Source organism: Camelina sativa, chromosome 19 (genome assembly GCF_030686135.1).
Source record: "Camelina sativa cultivar CO46 ecotype springtype chromosome 19, ASM3068613v1".
NCBI lineage: Eukaryota > Viridiplantae > Streptophyta > Magnoliopsida > Brassicales > Brassicaceae > Camelina > Camelina sativa.
Window position 1 is genome coordinate 9,590,139 of NC_141898.1, and position 20,721 is coordinate 9,610,859.

General features: G+C 36.4%; 7 protein-coding genes and 1 pseudogene across 7 annotated transcripts; 3 read left to right on the forward strand and 5 right to left on the reverse strand.

The window, feature by feature from the left end:
* Nucleotides 1–620: 620 nt before the first annotated feature.
* Nucleotides 621–2,964, reverse strand: LOC104767648 (protein CORTICAL MICROTUBULE DISORDERING 6-like). The gene is made up of 4 exons (XM_010491644.2): nucleotides 2,024–2,964; nucleotides 1,665–1,937; nucleotides 1,494–1,585; nucleotides 621–1,412 (listed from the first exon to the last, which is right to left on the reverse strand). The coding sequence occupies exons 1-4, from the start codon at nucleotides 2,801–2,803 to the stop codon at nucleotides 665–667; spliced, it is 1,893 nt and encodes a 630-aa protein (XP_010489946.1). The 5' UTR covers nucleotides 2,804–2,964; the 3' UTR covers nucleotides 621–664.
* A 128-nt stretch (nucleotides 2,965–3,092) lies between these two features.
* Nucleotides 3,093–3,530, reverse strand: LOC104765832 (uncharacterized). Its single transcript, XM_010489605.3, has one exon. It carries the CDS (start codon nucleotides 3,500–3,502, stop codon nucleotides 3,221–3,223), a length of 282 nt encoding a protein of 93 aa, XP_010487907.1. The 5' UTR covers nucleotides 3,503–3,530; the 3' UTR covers nucleotides 3,093–3,220.
* Nucleotides 3,531–3,653: 123 nt separating this feature from the next.
* LOC104767649 (putative beta-D-xylosidase 5) lies at nucleotides 3,654–6,580 on the reverse strand. Its single transcript, XM_087501757.1, has 6 exons — nucleotides 6,261–6,580; nucleotides 5,775–6,164; nucleotides 5,527–5,695; nucleotides 5,354–5,451; nucleotides 4,502–5,269; nucleotides 3,654–4,421 (listed from the first exon to the last, which is right to left on the reverse strand). Exons 3-6 carry the CDS (start codon nucleotides 5,616–5,618, stop codon nucleotides 3,799–3,801), a joined length of 1,581 nt encoding a protein of 526 aa, XP_087357883.1. The 5' UTR covers nucleotides 5,619–5,695; nucleotides 5,775–6,164; nucleotides 6,261–6,580; the 3' UTR covers nucleotides 3,654–3,798.
* Nucleotides 6,581–6,785: 205 nt separating this feature from the next.
* LOC104765833 (uncharacterized) lies at nucleotides 6,786–9,186 on the reverse strand. Its single transcript, XM_010489606.2, has 7 exons — nucleotides 8,831–9,186; nucleotides 8,500–8,610; nucleotides 8,273–8,407; nucleotides 8,036–8,140; nucleotides 7,495–7,664; nucleotides 7,290–7,389; nucleotides 6,786–7,195 (listed from the first exon to the last, which is right to left on the reverse strand). Exons 1-7 carry the CDS (start codon nucleotides 9,083–9,085, stop codon nucleotides 6,953–6,955), a joined length of 1,119 nt encoding a protein of 372 aa, XP_010487908.1. The 5' UTR covers nucleotides 9,086–9,186; the 3' UTR covers nucleotides 6,786–6,952.
* Nucleotides 9,187–9,308: 122 nt separating this feature from the next.
* Nucleotides 9,309–11,710, forward strand: LOC104765836 (magnesium transporter MRS2-3). Its single transcript, XM_010489607.3, has 6 exons — nucleotides 9,309–9,851; nucleotides 10,061–10,273; nucleotides 10,360–10,488; nucleotides 10,641–10,801; nucleotides 10,885–11,116; nucleotides 11,237–11,710. Exons 1-6 carry the CDS (start codon nucleotides 9,426–9,428, stop codon nucleotides 11,522–11,524), a joined length of 1,449 nt encoding a protein of 482 aa, XP_010487909.2. The 5' UTR covers nucleotides 9,309–9,425; the 3' UTR covers nucleotides 11,525–11,710.
* Nucleotides 11,711–11,966: 256 nt separating this feature from the next.
* LOC104765837 (uncharacterized) lies at nucleotides 11,967–14,120 on the forward strand. The gene is made up of 4 exons (XM_010489608.3): nucleotides 11,967–12,120; nucleotides 12,565–12,811; nucleotides 13,246–13,297; nucleotides 13,445–14,120. Exons 1-4 carry the CDS (start codon nucleotides 12,053–12,055, stop codon nucleotides 13,981–13,983), a joined length of 906 nt encoding a protein of 301 aa, XP_010487910.1. The 5' UTR covers nucleotides 11,967–12,052; the 3' UTR covers nucleotides 13,984–14,120.
* A 196-nt stretch (nucleotides 14,121–14,316) lies between these two features.
* LOC109130953 (uncharacterized) lies at nucleotides 14,317–14,856 on the reverse strand. Its single transcript, XM_019241124.2, has one exon. It carries the CDS (start codon nucleotides 14,680–14,682, stop codon nucleotides 14,488–14,490), a length of 195 nt encoding a protein of 64 aa, XP_019096669.1. The 5' UTR covers nucleotides 14,683–14,856; the 3' UTR covers nucleotides 14,317–14,487.
* A 4,140-nt stretch (nucleotides 14,857–18,996) lies between these two features.
* LOC147920362 (uncharacterized) lies at nucleotides 18,997–19,232 on the forward strand (annotated as a pseudogene).
* Nucleotides 19,233–20,721: the final 1,489 nt, after the last annotated feature.

A 20,721-nucleotide genomic window follows, 5' to 3' on the forward strand; every position in this document is an offset into this window, starting at 1 on the left:
TGGAGCGAAGTTAACAACAACAAAAAAACCCTAATTTGATGAGAAACCTGGTCAGAAGAGAGACCGAGATAGTAGTGTAACAGAAACTCAGATCTCATATATATATATATATATATATATATATTTTTATATATATATCACTCGAGATCTCTCACTTGTCACGTATTTTACTAGGTTTGTTGAAAAAATAGGATTATATATATATATATATATATATATATTTTTTTTTTTTTATATATATATCACTCGAGATCTCTCACTTGTCACGTATTTTACTAGGTTTGTTGAAAAAATAAAATCCTAAATCTGTATTTTTTTTTGCTAAACCTTCGTTTTGTTGGCTTATCTACTTGATAAGTCCCTTTGTGGCAAATTCGTAAATACACTGCCATACACAATTTATACAAATGGACGTTGATAAGATATTGTAACTTATTACTAAAAACGTTACGTAATTAACTAAAAGTCTAAAACCATCAAAAAAATAGATACCAAAATCGTGACGTAATTAATATTTCTGCTACTTACCCCATTCCGGTTTGGTTCGATACAGTTAGACTTATCATCCACTAAACCAAATTAAACTTCACTTGAAAATTCTAGTACCTTGTGGCCTCAACTGGAAACAATCAACAGATAAACAAAAAAAAGTAACATTGTCTTTTCAGAAAAAATGTTGTTGTTGTTGATGATGAGACATGAGATTGTTACTACGTTGATGACTTAACAAAGAAGTTGTCTCAACATGTTTCAATAGAATCCTATAAATCTTGTTTCTTACCCTACGACAAGCCTCTGTTTCAGACTCTGTCATCATCATTATCACCACTTCCTCTTCTTCTTCTTCTTTGTCTCCTTTAACAATGGCGTCTAACCAATCACTCACCCGTTTAATCTGATACATTGTTTCCCCTACTTGTTGACTGCTCATCTCTCTCCACTTTGTTCCAACACTGATCTCATCTAAATACTTCTCGACTCGGCTTAGATACCAACTTCTTCCTTCTTCCCTAAGCCAGTTTCTGAGTTCGTTCGATGCTCTTCCTAACCTCTCCTTTCTCTGTCCTAATCCCGGGTCAATTTCGCTTGTGTTACCTTCACGGTCTTCGATTTCATGAGAAATAAGGGTAAGACCCTTTCTCCCGGGGCTCTGTGTAGGCTTACTTGCAGATAAAGTAACCAGTTTGAGATCGGTAGCCAATGCTGATTTGATCCACTGAGTCGCCTTTTCGCGTCTCTCATCCCCTGTTTTCACTATGTTGGAATTGCAATGCTCTGTTTCTTCAGTTGATAGTGATTGAATGATGAGCCTGCTCTTGCTTAACTCATCTTGGAAACTCAAGAATTCTCCAATTCGTAGCTCTTGATTTTGATGATGTTGGTCTCTCTTGTCCGAAAGCTCCGAGTATGACCTAGAACATTTCAGTTAGAAAATTTCTTGAGCAAGAAGATACAATTAGTTGTGTTGTGTCTCAAATTAAAGGGAAGCGTACCTTAGACATTTGAGCAATCTTTCAGCAGCTGAAGCCTCTAGCAATGCTTGGGATGCAGCTCGAATAGCCGTATCTCTCTGTCTCAGAACGTCCTGCCAAATTCACGAATGAACTCTCTCTTTAATACAGATCAAAACACATTTTATGATTCGATCAAAAGCTATTACTTACCTTTCCGAGATTTACAACTTTTGGAGGAAGTGAATTCCAGAGGATCTCTGTCTCTGTCCAGCTTCTTTTCCTCGATATCGAATCCGAGGATTCAAGGGTTTTGCTTTTAGGTGGAAGAAGGTTCTTACTCCTATTACTTCCATTTCCACAGCTTAAGCTTTTAGCCCATCTTGGAGATGGTGAAACTACACCATCTCTTCTTCTTGTTCTACTACTACTACTTGACTTCTCCTCTATCCCTCCATAACTTCGGACAGAAGGAGAAGGCGAAGCCTGAAAATTTATTGAAAAAAAACAAATATCAGAATTTGTCTAAGCAGATGATGTAATTGCCAAAAGTCATTTTCTGTAAAACTTACGGCAGCAGAACTTCGAGTTCTTGAAACATGTTTAGGGTCAAGATCATGAGTTTTAATCATGGATGGATCTAATGACTCTCTTCTCTTTCTATTATCACTCAAACCTATCCAGCTTCTTCTCCTAGCTACAGACGATAAAGACGAAGAGCAACTCGAAACCATTGATTCTGTATCATCTATTTCTTCCATTACACTCGAAAGGTTTTTGGATAACCCTAAATCCGTAAAATTTAACTCAGAGACGCTCGAGTTATTCCATCTTGTTCTTCTTGGCCTCTTAACTTGTTGATCGTAGCTTTGCTCAATATCCGATATACGGCCACAGAACTTTTCGATCCTTTCTTTAGGGATTAGATCGATTGGATCACCGATGCAAACCCTTCGACCTGGAGTTGGTCTAATGCCTTTGATCATAGGAACTGGATAAGCGAATTCAAGCTTCTCGACGAATATCAATTGACCGATTTGTAACTTGTCGTAGAGAACAAGATCGTTCTCTTCTCGAGGCAATGAGACATACATTGAATGTGTTGAATCTGATATTCTCAAGAAGAAACCTTTGTTTGGCCATAACCCTCCAGCTGCTAACACAGGGATTATGCTTCTTATCTGCAGCAAAACCGGTCTGTGATCAACGTCTCTTCGCACTTTCCCGACTCCCATTTCTTCTAGAAGCTTGAAAAGAACGCCTGATCTTAATTCTGCCATTGCTTGTAATTGTATCAGAAGAAACACAAAGAGGCAAGAACAGAGAAGGCTACGTTTCTCAATCTGTTGCATGTATACAGACAAGAACAAGATTGGTGGAATCTAATGTGTTTATGTTTTGATTCTTTTCAAAATGGAGTAAAAGGGTTTTTTGGGAAATCTTTAACTGTTTTTCTTATGATCAAAAGCCCTAATGTGGATACTTCTTCCTTGATTGCCAAGCAATCAACAGCATTTTTTTTGTTCCTTTGTTTATCATTAAGTTGTTTTGACAGTTTCCTTTACTATTTTTGGTCATTCTTGTTAATAAGTCAAATTAAGGAAAAACACAATTGAGTTTTGTATTTGATCATTATAGTAATTTAAAAAGAAAAAAAAATAAGTTAATTTCATTGATAGATCAGATTTATTACAAATTTAAATAACAGAAATATAAAATCAGAATTATAATTGTTTCTTTCTTACATAAAATCATCAACTCTATGCAAGCTAAGTCTTTGTTGCTATATCTTGAGAAGAGGAATCTTTATTCACATTTTTTTGACCAAAACCTGAAGATCTTTGATCAGACATATCCATTATAACAGGTGGATTGTACTCTGATTTAGTTCGACGGTGAGAAGATCCCTGTACTGAAGAAGAGCCTTCTTGTCCCATCATTAATGGTCGATAGCTTCGGCTCGATCCTACAGACATCGATCGATACATCTGATGAGCACGGTTATGGTCTTTCTTGATAGCATGAATCAGATATGGAATTAACCCCTCCATGAAAATTTTATGTTTATGTAATACCAAAAATATATCTTATAGAAACCTACTATTTATATCATGTGGCATAAGAAGAAAAGTTAAAATTTTCTTTGTATTATGTTGACTACTATATATCTCGGTTCAAATATTTGGATAAGAATTGACCCTGTTTGTGGTATTATACCAAATTTTTATTTAGGTTTTTGGTCATAATTGATGATAGCATTACAGTATTGACTTTTGAAAATAACAACTATAGTAGGCTTTTTGACAATAACACCTGTAGTAGAAGAATCTATGGGCTCTGTTGTTTTCTAGATGGAAACCGTTGAATCTCTGGCCAATCTAACGTTGAGATGATGATAGATTTGTTGATCACTGTTAGAGCCGATAACAAGCGTGTGGTGTCCTGTGACCAGTTTCCTTTTACCGTGAGTATCCACAAGGCTAAGTTCTTTGCAGACATCAAACTCAACGGTAACTTTCTCTGTCATGCTTCTTCCAACTTCTACTCTCTCAAACCCTATCAGTTGCGTCTGTGGCACGCCACCACCCACCAAAGACTTTGAACACTTTGGCGGTTTCCAGAACACCAGCACCACATGGCTTCCAGACCGTAGCCCGTGGTTCTTGACCCCGATAACGACCCGGATCTTGAGATTGTGGCAGTTTACGGTGGAGATGTCGACAGATGTTGTCTTGTTTAGGTTCAAGATCGGATTGGTTTTGATGTGTATGAACGATGGAGCCGAGAGAACAAAAGTAGAGAAAGAAGAGTAGCTAAGTCCGTATCCGAAATTGTAAACCGGTTTCCCTGTGTAGAATCTGTAAGATCTTCCAGGGAAACCAGAGGTTGAGTTAGGTCTCATGTTCATGTCTGTCATCGCAACCTTATCTGCAAATTCCTGTGAGTACCATGTCTCTGGTAGTCTCCCAGCTGATGCAACAACAAACAAAAATAAGTACGTAATGATGTCTAGGTTTAAATAGGGTTTAGGGTTTAAATTAGAGGCTTACAAGGATTGTAGTCACCAAAGATGACTTGAGCTATAGCGTCTCCTCCAGCTTGACCAGGGTATCCGACCCATAATACCGCGCTAATCTTGCTCAGACTCTTGGCGAAGGAGATATCTATAGGTCCAGCAGACATTATGACCAAAACAACTGTTTTCTTTGCAGCACTAGCCATATCTCTCACCAGCTTTTCTTGATAACCCGGAAGCGTTAGGTTAACCCGGTCAAGACCCTCTGCCTCTACCGTCTGATCCAATCCAACCACCAAAACCGTCACATCAGCCTCTGAAGCCGCCTTGACTGCTGCTGGAATCAGTGTTTGGTCATCGCATTTGACATCTTTACATCCCAGCTCGTAAACAACCTTTTCGGATACATACTTTTGTAGCCCTTGTAAAGGGCTTGTGTACTTACAAGGCACACCCGCATAGTTACTAATCATAACCTTTGTAGCATTTGCATTTGGACCTATAACCGCTAGTTTTTTAACCGCGGTCTTTGACAATGGAAGATCTCCTCTGTTCTCAAGTAGTACAATCCCCTGTTTCGCGGCTTCCAGCGCAAGCATTTGATGATCCTTGCTGCAAACATCAGACGGTCCAAGATGACCAAAGGGAAGCGATTTTGGATCTCCATCGAAGAATCCGAGCCTCATGAGAACAATGTAGTTGTAAATCAGCGCTTCATCAACTTCTGATGCGTTCAATTTCTTAAGCTTCACTGCATTCTCTGTGTACTTACCTAGAAAGTCTCCACAGTTCATGTTCAAACCTGTTTCAGACAATAACAACATATTTTACTTCTCATAGATCAAAAATGGCATTTCTAATATAATGATGATCTAAAGTTTCTTGCCTGCTTTGAGAGCGATAGCAACTGCGTCTTCACGTGTCTTGGTGTAATGAATGTCGTCGAAATAGACCTGAATGGAATCACAATCCGAAACGATGTACCTGCGACCATATAACTCTATCTTTAGGTCAAATTGGTTCTTCTAAAGGGGCAAGAAAGTAGAAAACGATACTGACCCGTCAAGACGCCATTGGCCTCGGATAACTCCACGAAGAAGATTAGGGTCTGCACAAGTTGGGATACCATTAACTCTGTTGTAAGAACACATCACACTGCTCACTCTCCTTCCTCTACACAGCTCTTAAATGGCGGCTGATACGTGTCGTCCAAGTCTTGATTAGTTACCTTCCCACCAAAACAATCACAAACACATCAACACTAAGGTCAATTCTAAGGAATTGAAATATATGTATTTATATATTACCTTGGCGTCGAAGTGGAATCTATCGATGCCTTTCCAGTTATCAAGATCGTAAGCAGTGTAATGCTTGCAGCAGCTAGAGACCTTAAGCCGCCGTGAGTTTCCGGCGTCGTGAACGTCTTGTAAGCCCTTAACGTAGTTCACAGCGTATTTTGAAACAACGAGAGGATCCTCCCCAGGCGTCTCTTGACCACGACCCCATCTTGGATCTCTAAAGACGTTAACGTTGGGACTCCAATACGTTAGGCCAGCAAGTCCTACGTTGTGCATCGCTCGAGCCTCCGTAGAAACCACTTCTCCCATTTTTAGCCACAACGATGTGTTAAAGTTCGCTGTCGTTAATATCGTCGCCGGGAAACTAGTCGCTCCAGGCACAGTCCCGTTGAAACGCACCTTAGAAACAAACTCAAAAACGTAAGCGTTTCATTACACAAACAACTCATGTATGTTCATCATATTCATGTATATGTACAGTTATGATGCTTTTACCCCTGGTCCAACGTCGGAGACGCCGTGGAGAGCTTCCGACCACCACTCGTACGGAGGAACACCGAGCCTTGGAACTCCTGTGGCTTTGTTTACGAGTTGCTGGACTTTTTCCGTGAGGGAGAGACGTGAGACCAAATCTTTGGCGCGTGCTTCATACGACAACGAGACGTTACAGAAACCGTACTTAGCCGTCGCAGGAGAATTTTTATCACATGCAAAGTTCTTCTGAGACTCGCATAGTGATGAAACTAGAGCTGCTATTAGCAGAGAGATATTCACAAATCTTCTTACACCCATCTTTCTATGCTATTTTCTCTTATGGAATGAAAGACAAGAGTATGGGGTCGTTTTATAGGCGGGAAGAAGTTAATTAGTTTTACTACCGTGATATTTACTTCATGAAAGTTAACTTGGTGCTGGCTTTAAAACATTTACTTCAACTTTAATGATGACATTACATCACTTGTTGGTTGGTGAATATTTTAAAAGAGAAGTTTAAATCTCCATGTGATGAAGTGTAAGAAGGACTAAGGACCATCTCTGTTTGTCTTACTTGCATATAAGAGTGAGCCAAGTGTTTTCCACGAAGTGATGAGGACAAAATGTGAAGTTTAAGAAAAGGGTTTTGAAGAGTGGCTTTGAAGATACTACAAACCATTCCAAATGTCTGTTTCATGTCTCTGGTCCTAAAGTTAGAGATGTAGATCTTCAATGTCTGGAAGTTCCACAATTCCGGGAGTCCTTCTGTTGTCTGGTTGGTTCACGACTAGCTGACCGCAAGCACCACTTATATCCTGACCCATTTCTTTGCGAATTGTGGTTCGGATCTTGTACGTTTCCCTCAGAATTTTCTGGAAAGTTGATACGCTTTGTACACTGCTTGTTTCGAATTGGCTTGTGGACCCAATTGGGTTAAATGGTATCAAATTTATAACCTGTTCAAGAAAAGAGCACAGAGTTTCCATCAAAAGTATCATCATAAAATTGCAGAAGCCTTGAAGAGTACTAATAAGAAATCAAAGATTTTACCACTTGAAATGTCTTTAGCAATTCACCAAGTAGATGAGCGTGCTGCTCTTGATCATTTACTCCATCAAGCATTATGTATTCAATGAAGATCTTTTGTTGACTGTTATATCCAAGGAAAATGTCGCACACTATGTTATCATCTTTAATTTAACAGCAGGGATTGTGGTTCTATCATTTTAGTAGCAAAAGAACCAGTTAAGAGTACCTGTTCTTTTGGAAAGTTTGAAGTGCATCCATAAGCTTTTGTAGAGGAAAGGCTCTAGCTGCTGGCATGATCTGGCAGCGGATTTCTTGAACTGGTGCATGAAGAGAGACTGCTAAACTTACACCTGGTAGATCATTGTGTAGCTTGCTAATTGCGTGAACAATTCCAACCTATGCAGATGACATTCGGATGTAGGAAAATTTATTAGCTCACTACTTAAAAAAAGTGTCAACCTACGCAGCATTGCATGATTTAGATTTCTCAACTAGAAGTCTAGAATATACAGTTAGAGCAGGGAGAAAAATTAAATCAGAAAGAACTTTCTATGTATCCCCTGAAAACCAACACTTAAAAAGTAAGCAACTTAACCACAAAAGCCAAAACTTGTCTCGGAAATCAAAAACTGCAAGATTTAATAGATCAACGTTTATAGTTTAACAACCTCACCAAATATCATAATCTGAACTTCTGAAGGAATTCTACCAAATTCAGACAAATTTCTGCGTTACGAATATCTCAAGGCAGCTTTCACAATACTTACAGTTGATATGGTAATTCGTTTTGGTGACAGCTGAAATGGCTGTTTTAACATGACGCGAACAGCTTCAACAACAGCATTGTAGTTATTTAATGGCTCTCCCATTCCCTGATCATAATCATCAAACCAAGGAAACAACTAGTGAATAAACTTCATCAATTGAGAAGGTATAAAAAGACGACCTCAACAAATAAACGTAAGGTATCGTGTATATAAAATGCATTGAAAGAAGCAAAATACCATGAAAACAATGTTGCGTATATCAGCTATGCGGGAGGCGTGAACAAGCTGCTCCACAATTTCTCCAGATGTTAAATTGCTTTTAAATCCCATGGTACCAGTAGCACAGAAGGTGCAACCCATCTTGCAACCAACCTATTAATGATAACACGTCATGTAAGATGTTCTTTAACACTTCCACAGTGATTCGATGAAACAAGATGACAGTACATGATAGTAATCAATACCTGAGACGAAATGCATAATGTAGTTCTTATACCTCCAGGACGTGGTTTCCCTCCACACATACCCAACCGAGTATCGTATCTCATTACCACAGCTTCCACTAAAGCTCCATTCTTGAATTCCAAAAACAAGAAGCAAGAATCGAATATGAGTTAATCAGATAACAGAGACGATGTGTTGTAATCACAAAGTAAACCTCTCAGCAACTAAACCTCTTCTTGTACACTTCCCTTAATCTACAAAGACTAGTCTCATGTTCATTCGTAATATTGTATCATTCCCAACACATTTACAAGGAAAAAACGAAGAAACAGAGAGAGAGTAGAAGAGTACTTGGAGCTTGATGAGGAGTTTTGAGGTGGTGCCATCGGAGGAATGGAACAGAGAGTGAAGAGACGAAGTAAGAGTCTTGAATTTGGAATGGAGTAGAGAGTAAGCAGCTGAAGGCAATGAAGGGATCTCGTCCCAAACGCAATCAGGATTCTGAATTACATACTTCCAGATTTGAATGGCGAAATTGGGATTTATCCCCGCCGATTCAAATTCCGATCTGATTTCCGAAGCGTCGAACACCGATTTCAACTTCATCAGATTCTTCCTCGGGTAATTCAATTCTCACAAGCTCGCCGTCGCCGATTTCTAAAGCCCTAACTAAACACTTTAAAGAAAAGCAAAACTCTCTCATCAGCAGCCTCCGTCGTTGCAAAAACAAAATCAAAGAAGAAGCTAAAACCGGTTATTCTAAACCCGAAACCGGTTATTCTAAATCCGATTAGATTTTGTAGGGAGGGGGGGGGAATCTAAAACCGGTATATCTTAACCGTTTGAAATCTTTTCGTTGCTGACGAGCCGGAGGATTATAAGTTGAGATCGCAATTTTCACTTAAGCTGCTCGGTCTCTCTCTGATCACAGCAAATCGTGTAAGCGATGAGGGGAGCGAGACCTGATGAATTCAATTTCAATACGAATCCGTCGACTCTTAACATTGGGCAGCCTACACCGCCGTACCCCGCCGGTGTGGGTGGCGGTGGACGGAAGAAAGGCGTTGGGGTGAGGTCGTGGTTGGTGCTTGACTCGTCAGGGAAGCCGCAGCCCAAGGAAGAAGGGAAACACGCCATCATGCGGCGAACGGGATTGCCGGCGCGAGATCTTAGGATTCTCGATCCACTGTTGTCGTATCCGTCGACTGTTCTGGGTCGAGAGAGAGCGATTGTTATCAATCTGGAGCATATCAAGGCGATCATCACCGCTCAAGAAGTTTTGCTGCTTAATTCCAAGGATCCTTCGGTTTCACCTTTTATTGAAGAGTTGCGCCGGCGGATTCTGTGTCACCATCACGCCACTAAACCTCAGGTAATTCGACAAATTAGGGCTTTTTTCACTGGTCCTTGTTCATCCCTAATTGCATTGTTTGTGAAATGGAAATTGAGGTTGGTAGCTACATATGTATATGATTTGGCAATGGAATCTGTATATGATAGCTAATCTCGTGTTGAGAAATGGCTGACTCTGTGATTTAGCTACTAATTGCTTTTTGCTCTCTTTGTCTGTGTCGAGTAAAGGAGGAACATAACTCTGAGGGAGAGCCTCAGACGGGGATGGATCCTGCACAAGGAGAAGCTGGAACGGTACAATCATCTGGGGATCAAGGCAGTGAAGCCAAGAAGGATGCGAAGCAAAGTCTTGAGAATCAAGATGGATCAAAGGTTCTTCCGTTTGAGTTTGTTGCTCTGGAAGCCTGTCTTGAAGCTGCATCAAGCAGTTTGGAACATGAGGTAAGTAGTTCCATAAGGACTCTACTACACAGAGTATTTTTGCTTCTCTTGTGTGAGAGTTTCAGTCATTTTTTTCGTTAATGTAGGCCACAAGATTGGAGTTAGAGGCTCATCCAGCGTTAGACAAACTTACTTCCAAGATCAGTACCCTTAATTTGGAGCGGGTTCGACAGATTAAAAGCAGGCTGGTTGCAATTACTGGACGTGTTCAGAAGGTGTTTATGATTCAGACATTCCATTGCTTCTTTTGATCTTGTGATAACGATTTGTCATGTTCCTCTTAGTTGTGAACATAAGAGACCACCTTATTTTAACCACGTTTGCATAACTTAAAACCTTATTTCTCTTCACTTGTATCATGTTCTAGGTTAGGGACGAGCTAGAACATCTGCTAGACGATGATGAGGATATGGCTGAGATGTATCTTACAGAGAAGCTAGCTCAGAAACTTGAGGATTCGTCAAATTCCTCTATGAATGAAAGTGATGCCTTTGAGGTTGATCTTCCTCAAGAAAACGAGGATGACAGGCATGTACCGACTTTCTGAGAATACTAATTTGGACTGTTCTGATGTAATTCTAACATCTGCTATTTTACTTAAAACCTGCCAGGCTTCCTCCCGAATTTGCATCAGAGGCTAACAGAGATGAAGGCTATCTTCGAGCAAATGACGCTCATGATCTGCTTATGAGTGCTCACAGTGCACTTAGCAGAAACAGCCGTGGGACACATACAAGCTCAACCCGAAGTGCCATGACCAACAAATTAGATGTTGAAGAGCTTGAAATGCTTTTGGAAGCATATTTTGTGCAGATTGATGGTACACTGAACAAACTATCAACAGTAAGTAAATCGACCATATGCTTTTTTGGTATTTTATCAGACTCATTAATAGAAAGATGGCACTCTTTCCGGTGATGAGATAATTTTCTAATCAAATCCATTGCTGTTGTGTTGAAAAAGCTGAGGGAGTATGTGGATGACACGGAGGACTACATCAACATAATGCTAGATGACAAGCAGAATCATCTTCTGCAGATGGGTGTGATGCTAACGACAGCTACCCTGGTGATGAGCGCCTTCATTGCAGTGGCTGGTGTATTCGGAATGAATATTACCATAGAGTTGTTCAAGGATGAGAAAGCTGGTCCATCAAGATTCCTATGGACAGTGATTGGAGGTTCTGTGGGAAGCATATTCCTCTATGTTGGTGCCATCGGGTGGTGTAAATACAAGCGCCTTCTCGAATGAAGTGGAACCAAGGGTATTGGGAGAATGAATGATGATGTCTCTTGACACAAATCTCTATTTAAGCTATGTATATCCATCTTTACTCTCAAACCTTTTTTATCCGGTCTCTCTCCTTCGCTAGTTGCATGCATACTTTCAATATCCTAATAACAAATTGCCATCTAGAAAGTGGCATTTTTTTGTTTTCTTCTTCCTATTTTGACATCTTTACAGATAATTTAGATACCGCTATTACAATTTGTGTATATGTATCACAAACGAACCAAATCATAGTATGACTACGTTCAAGAACAACTATGGGGTTAATTTTATGTGGTTGGTTTTTGAACACAATTCTAAACATATGGGGTTTTTTCTGATACATTAAGAAATAAGAGGTGGAAACTATAATTTTTGAGGAAATTGACAAGTCTCCGACGGAGGAATTAGATTAAAAAAAAAGAGTTGCAGGGGAGAGGAGTGGGAAGGGGAGAAGAGTTATATAGTAAAAGCCCTAAAAATCTCTCGAGGGAGAAGAGAAGAGGAACCATGTCGAGGCGGGAGAGCAGAGATTCAGACCCTAAACGACAGCGTTCCAGGATCGATCGCGAACCCAGGTCTGCCTGCTTCGCTTACTCTTTTCATCTTTACACTCAAATTCTTCTGGGGAATCCTACTCTTTATCTTCATCGCGAACAACGAGGAAGCTCGTGTATTTTTTTTTTTTTTTTTTTTTTTGTATAGAAATCGGAATGCAAGCTGATTATTGTGAGATTTATGCTTTGTCACTGTTGTAGTTTTATCCTTGGAGTGATTTTGTTTTGTATCTTCATCTAATCTGCTTAATTTGGCCACAGTTCATTCTCGTAAAGTAGAGATTATTTGCAGAAGACGATTGTCAATAGTTGTGTAGATCCTAAACATGAGTGATGAAATGCACAAATAGTTAATTTTAGTACAAGTTTGCGAAGTGGTTCTCTAGCCAGCTTTTCAGAAATCACTCTTACTATAGAGCTCTTATCACAGAGGTCCACTACTAATCATTTATGTTTTCTCTTTAGCCCCAAGAGATCAAGAAGAGATGGTAAACCTGAAGCTGAACGAGTTTTGAGTAACAAGGATTTGGATGTCGGTGATGGTACTGACACTGAGCAAAAACCACGTCAGTCCTTGAGAGATGCTGCTCCATTGGAACCTGATGCTCGTGGTTTGAGAAAAGACAGTGAAAAGAAGCATTCCGCACATCATGAGACCACCAAACAAGCTTCCCATCTGTCACAAGTATCTCGTCCTAGATCATATCATCAGGTTCCTAAAGCTTTTGATTATTTTCCATCTGGTTTTTGTTACTGGTCCTGGTATTGCTGCTTGTTCTTTGTGTGTAGATGTTTTTGCTCTTGTGAGGTTTTAGGAGTTTTTGGTCTAATGTACAATATGTGTGTATACTCCTCATAATACTGGTCCTGGTATTGCTTGTTATGTGTGTAGATGTTTTTGCTCTTGTGAGTTTCTAGGAGTTTACAGAATGTTTCTTCTAAGCTTCATTGCCCATGAAAAACTAGAAGATTTAATCTTTTATCTTGTACTAGCTCAGTTATACTAATCAATTGCTGGGTTGCAATCTACTGCATATTGACACTTTTATCTTGTGCTGATTTGACGGGATTACTGCCTACAGTTGAATGCCTTCCAATGCTAAGATATATGTAATCTTTGGCTTGCCTGTGCGTGTCTTATAACAGCATGATGATGATCTTCGTAGTGACAGAAAAGATGACAGAAGAGCAACTACTGGTAATTCTCCCCAAATTTTACTCTTCTTCCTTTTCTTCATTTACATAAACTCATAAGGAAATATGCATTTGCATGTCTTTAGCTTTATATAGCTTTAAACTAATTGGTAAGTCTAATGACAATGTTACTTGCCTGTAAATTTTGAAGAGAGAGGATCGTGGAGAAGTTCAAGAGATCAGAGAAGAGCTGGAGATGATGAGAAGTCACAGCATCGCAAAGACGGAGACAAAAGCTCGTGGCGACATGATAGGTTCCATGAGGTTGACGACACCGAAGGAACACTCTCTAGGAAACGACCGGCCTTCATGGACAAGAAGTTTCCAGAGGAATCTGGGAACAACACAGACAGAACAAGAACTGAGGCAAGAGACACAATTCTAAACCATCGCCGACAGAACGAGAGAAACTGGAGGAGCAATATGCATTCAGAAAGACATGAGAGACCAGCATTGAGAAGAGACAGAGTGTGGAACAGAGATGATGTGAGAGGTGCGGGGAGCAGACAGAGTTATCGAGCTGATAGATACAACAGATTCCGCAGCAACGAGCGAAGTGGGTTTAACGGAAGCTGGACAAAGAATGAGAAGAAATGGGACCATGATTTGTTCGAGGAGGCGAACAAGAGTCCGACTAGAGCCACAGAGGAAGAACAGATTGCAAAAGTTGAATCTTTGTTGGCTTCTTAAAGCCTATGTGAGTCCATATCTCTCCTTCCTACTCTGGATTTTGCCTTTAATCTTTAGTGTCTAAGTTTGCAAGTGTAGAAGATGATATCTCTGAGTTTCTATAATGAAACTCTTCTTTGGCTTTTTTTCTAACAAAACCTCACCGGTTTAATCTAAACTACAGAGCTTTTAGTTTTATAAAGATTTCAACTAAACTCCACTAAAATAAGACTGACCTGCCGACAGAAATAAATGTAAGACTGACTCAAAGATCGTATCACTAAAAGTCAACTATACAGGATTTCAATATAGCTTTTTTTATGTTTCATCGATCAATCATGCATAAATCATATGTTTGATGTTTCTATATATTTCTGGCTTTTATTTATATCTAGAACTATATATACATATTATCACAAACTTGATCTCTTGAATCAAAAACACCCAATTACAAAACAAAACCAAACAACAACAAATAAAATTGATTCACAGAAACTGTAGCAAAATCTGAGAAAATGAACATTTTCAGAAAAGAGTACGTTTGCCAGGACGATCAGCGACCTTTAAGGTTTTATCAATGAGATCTCTGGTCTTCTTACGACGGATGGCAACTCTGACGCTAGAGCTTTTATCCATTTTGATGTAAGGTTTCTTCTTCTTCCTCAGCAAACCCACCTTTGACTTTATCGTCTCCATCAAACTCTCCAACTGTAACCCCATCTTCTTCTTCTTCTTGATTATCTCAACTACAGAACCCTAATCAACTAAAGAGAGAAGCTTCGCTTGGAGATCCTTTTTGTAGTTTCAGCTCCTCAGGCATAATTGTGCGTTTTGTTTTATATATTTCTTACTTGCAAACGTTATGGTTTTGAGTTCTACACGCACACACCTTTGGTTTTTATGGAATAGATTGTGAGAAACAAGGCTTTGTGTTTCAAATATTTTCGATATTGCCACTAGTGTCCTTCTTTGACTTTTAAAATATTTAATTTTAGTCAACTGCCGTAGATGTCATTAGTAATTACGTTTGCTTTCGTCAACAATCTCATTGAAAGCTTGAAACACAACGAGAAAAGGAGTATATTTTCCTCTCCGTTGCATTCACATGGGAATAGTAGCATGATGTTAATCCATCGTAACGTAGTCGTAGTTGTGTCGATTAAGTTTTTTTATCTCTTTTTAAACGTATAACATGTTAATTATCATTTAAGACAGTTGATTTCAACGAAATATTTGGAAATCAAGAGAAATAAGGAAGATATATCTTGGAGTTTATGATAATATATAGACGCATGGATAAGGCTCAATGATGACTTGTTTAAATCTTTTATTCCCACACTAACGTAGAGTGGATTCGGACCATCGGCGTATGCGGCTATGCACATAGTATTGCCAAATATGATTAGTTGTGATAAATCAACGAAGAAGTGTATAAATTAACCTATGCATGCGTTTCATCTAGAGAATATGATCAGTAAGTAATGCCAAACATGATTATTGATTAGCTTTTCTCGTCTTTAAGCAAATTATTGGCCATCTTTTTTTTCTAATATATATATATTTGGTTTTAATGTTAAGATAAGTGTATATATTTGTTGTCAAAAATAGAACGTTAGTATAAACGGATGATTTTATCCGCAAAAGGTAACAATTGTTAGGATATACGAACATGGTGATTTGTGTTTGTGATTCTCTCTTTAATTCTTCAATAAAAGGAAAATAGTATCGGTGTTTCATCCACTTTGATTCAGTTTTGCTGAGCTAGAAACGGTGTAGTTCTAAAATAAAGACTTAATTAACACTTCAAATTTTTACATACATACTAGATTTTAACCCGCGGTATACCACAGATCTATAATTTTTATTATTATTTATAATTAATATTGTATTTGCTTGTTAAATTCTGGTTGTTTTGTAAATAAATGAATAACTAAAATTTACAACCGCTTAAGAAATAATTAAAATTTTCAGCCGTTCAAATGGCTAAAATGTTAATATTAATTTTTAACTTGCGGTACAATGTGTGACAATATTTTTGTTATATTTAGTTTGTTTTATTTAGTGTTTGAGATTCTATTTGGTTTTTTAGTTATTAGAACAAAAAGTAAAGGATTTAAATACATAATAATTAATTTATAAGCTGTGATTAAGTCATATTTTCATAATGATTTACTTATTTTACAAAATTTTAGTTAAAGTAAGTTGATTTGTTATGTCAAATATTATAATATTAGTAGTGTTGACAAATAATAAAATAAGGATTTAACTCGTGTTTATATACAAATTTAATGATATTTTATTAATTCCAACATGTCTTCTTTACACCCCGTCTTACTATATCACCACATTGTATAGTATTTTAAACTTTTATTTATAATATTTTAAAGTCTTTATTAAGTTTATATATATATATATATCAAAAATATGATTTTAAAAAATGAGAATCAAAGTTTTTTTTTATCTATATTAACATTTTTATCTACATTAAGAATTGAAGCTAACTTGTTTTGAAAAACAAAATACGAATTAAATTGTTGTTTTCGTTGTTTGCAAAGAATTTAGAGATAGAATGAGCCTGTTCGTTTACATAGTCGCTGTGACCACTTTCGGCGACTGAAAAAATCAACGTCGTTGGTGTTTAAATCCCAGATATAAATTACTGCTTCTATTAAAAAAAGTCACCATTTATATGAAAAGGAGTCGCATCGATCATTGTAACTGTCACCGCTTTTTCTGGCGACACATGAACACACCGGCAATCTCCGTAAAAATAGTCGCAGCGACAGTTTTGTTATTTATCATCATTTATTTGGCCACTTCCATGTTTAAATTTTAATCGCTGGAAAGAGTCGCGGAGACACCAAAACGAATAGGGCCAATATCTTTAAAAAATAATAGAAGGTGTCATTAATATAATATAGCTTCTGTTTCCATAAAATATTGATTGCAGTTTGTTACATTTCTAGTAGGAATGAAATGTAAAATATTTAGGAAACAAAATCTGATGTAATTGTTATTTTAGGAAATTTTCTAAGGCTTCAGATTGTAAATTATTTTTTAAAATACAACTAAAAGGGCACGATACAAAATGTACTTAAAAAATGTTAATATATAAACGATTAACCATCTATGACTATTATCAACATTCAACTGTATTTCCACATTAACAAAGAAGAACTGAAGAAAAGTTTAATATCGTCCTGGTCTATGTAAAATAATTTATACAAACTATGAAATTTCATAATTAATTATAATTAATATGTATATATATATATATATGTTTCGTTTTTATGTTTAAATAAAAAAATTCATTCCCATATAAAAATAAATTAGTTTCTTCCTTTTCTATTGTATAAACTATAAAGTCACTCTACTAATTCGAACAATATTGCTTAAAAATTGGAAACCAAATTACTTATGTAACTTTTTTTAAGGGGAAAGTTTAGATAATAATAATTTCATGGACAATTCGGTGAACATCTCTTATTCACCCCCTCTTAGTTAAAGAAATAAATTATTAATTAAAGAAACAAAATCTGTATATAATTCAATTTTAATTATAAACATTATATTATAGTTTGTAAAATCTAAACCCTAACCACTATTTTATAAACCTAAACCTACATATAAATTTCTTTGATTGTAAAATCTAAACCCTAAACCCTAAACCCTAACCATTTTTTTGTAAACCCAAACCGACATATAATTTCGTTTGATTATAAAATCTAAACCCTAAACTCTAACCACTTTTTTGTAAACCCAAACCGACATATAATTTCGTTTAATTATAAAATCTAAACCATAAACCCTAACCACTCTTTTGTAAACCCAAACCGACAAATAATTTTGTTTAATTATAAAATCTAAACCCTAACCACTATTTTTTAAACCCAAACCGACATATAATTTTGTTTAATTGTAAAATCTAAACCCTAATCACTATTTTGTAAACCCAAACCGACATATAATTTTGTTTAATTGTAAAAACTACACTCCAATCGTTCCTTTATAAACCAACCCGACATAATTTCCTTATTAAAAAATCTCCAGAATTTGTTTCCTTATTTTTTTTGTCTTTTTATTTTAATTTTGATTTATTTTATAAATATGATATGATATGGCGTTTTGTTGTATTTTGATTGGTTAATTAAGAGGGGGTGAATAAAAGAGGTTTTTCTAATTTCATGCAACCACTCAAATAGGTCAAAGAGATGTATATAATTTTGAGATTTTTTTCTTAATAAAATTTCTTGCTAACCACACAAATAAGATGTATTTAAGAAATATTATAAATTATTTTAAACAATAAATATGAAAAACTAGTAAAAAATGAGCCAAAGAAATCTCACTGTGGCAAAACTCGAGGCCCAATGAGTAATTTTGAAGGAGTTACGAACACTCTTCTCCTTAATTAAACTAAATTTACTTAAAACTCATTATAGAAATGATGGAAAAGATGAGGATATTGCATTGTTCGGATCACTTGAAACCAATCTCAAGAAAATGATGGAGAAGGTGGAGATGTTTCATCGTTTGGACCGCTTGGAACCAGTCTCTTTGTTACAATATCTGCTCTAGAAAATGATGGAGAAGGTGGAGATGTTTCATTGTTCGGACCGCTTGGAACCAGTCTCTTCGCTCCAAAAAATGATGAAGGAGATGGTGGAGATGTTTCACTGTTCGGACCGCTTGGAACCAGTCTCTTCACTCCAATATAGGATGAAGGAGATGGTGGAGATGTTTCATTGTTTGGACCACTCGGAACCAGTCTCTTCACTCCAATATCTACTTTGGAAAATGATGGAGAAGGTGGAGATGTTGCATTGTTCGGACCGCTTGGAGCCAATCTCTTTGTTCCACTATCTTCTCTTGAAAATGATGGAGAAGGTGGAGATGTCTCATTGTTCGGACCGCTTGGAACCAATCTCTTTGTTCCAATATCTGCTCTTGAAAATGATGGAGAAGGTGGAGATGTTGCATTGTTCGGACCGCTTGGAACCAATCTCTTCGTTCCAACATCTACTCTAGAAAATGATGGAGAAGGTGGAGATGTCTCATTGTTCGGACCGCTTGGAACCAATCTCTTCGTTCCAATATCTGCTTCAGAAAATGACACAGAATGTGAAGATTTTTCATTCTTTGAACCACTAGAACCTACTCTCCTTGCTCTAGCATTTGGTACATAAAATTCTTGAGATTTCATGTCGTTCATATTGCTAGAAACTTTTTTAGCCACATCGAAATCAGAAGCAAATGAAGTTATTTCACGAGTGGCTAAAGAAAATGTATAGAAAAAGAATTGAAGCACAACAACTCCGAAAACCCCTTTCATCTTTTGTTAAGGCTTCTCTTTGTTTTGTAATGTTTTAAGGGTGACAATGTGATGTATTTTTTAATGAATTGATTCAGCTAGTTTATATAATAGTTTTTCTAAATCAATCTACGTAATTAATTAGTATTTGCGTATTTATGGTACATAATGACCATTTAAAGTAAGATATCTCAAATATAATTATTGAAATCTTGGCAAAAGGAAAACAAATACAGTATATATTTCTAATGGGAGATATATCTTTCGTATTTATGGTACATAAATATGACCATTTAAAGTCAGACTCATTATTTAATGTATTGAAATTTGTTGACTATATATAGATATATATTATTCAACCTAGTTAAGATATTTAGTGGAGGTTATTGGTTTGAGATTTGAATAGAGTTTTAAAGATTTTAAATGTTATGTAGAATTTGTTGTTATTAGAGATTTTGTTAAATTCTGTTAAAGTTTAGTGTTATTAGCTTGTACTTTGTAAAAAATCATTTAAAATCTTAACAAATTTGGGTTATTGGATTCAATCTTTTATAAAGTCATTAAAAGTTTTGTGTTATTCAATTAAAACAAAATAATCTAGGAATGTTAATAAATTTAATTAATACTTTATCGGTTCATGATTTTAGACAACGGAAATTATTACAAAAATATAGAGATTGTTTGGAACACTTTACAAGACTTTAGAAAACTAATCAACAAAACTCTCTAGCAATCTTTCACTTATTTACTTTTAATGATTTTCTTAAACTCTTTAAAAAATCTTTATAAATTAAAATCTAATAAATGAAATTATAAATAATATAAAAACATGCATATTGTATATGCTGTGCTAGTTGACTGGAGCATGTAATTTAGCACTTCGTGTTAGTTTCATCATTCTAATACGGTCTTTGAATTCGAATGACCACGATTTATGTTTTGGGATATAATTTTCTATGTACATATATATTAATAAATCTTATAATTCCATGTAATGCCTCTACTATAGAGGGTGTATCCAAACATATTTAAAGACAATAAAATGGATTTTACTTGGATGGAGATGATATTCATTCGGATCCTAGATAAGATACAATTTGGATTTTGATTTAAAACAAAAAACGAAATTCAAAATCTATATATAATAACAAACTCATTTTTGGGATCAACTTTAATCTAACGGATGAGATTGTTTCTATTATCTCATCAAACGGTTTAGAATTATTAGTGATCCTAACAGTTGCAAGTTTTTTTTCTAATGATCGTGTTTATCCGTCGTACCCCCATTTTTTAAAAATCATATATATTAATTTTTACACATTTTTGTTTCACACCTCCTTATTTTTACATCTCTTTGTTTTTATATATATACAGATCTTTATGAACTTTGAAAAGAGTTTTGGTTCTTTGAGTATTATATTTTTAATGATATCACCCTTTGTTAATGA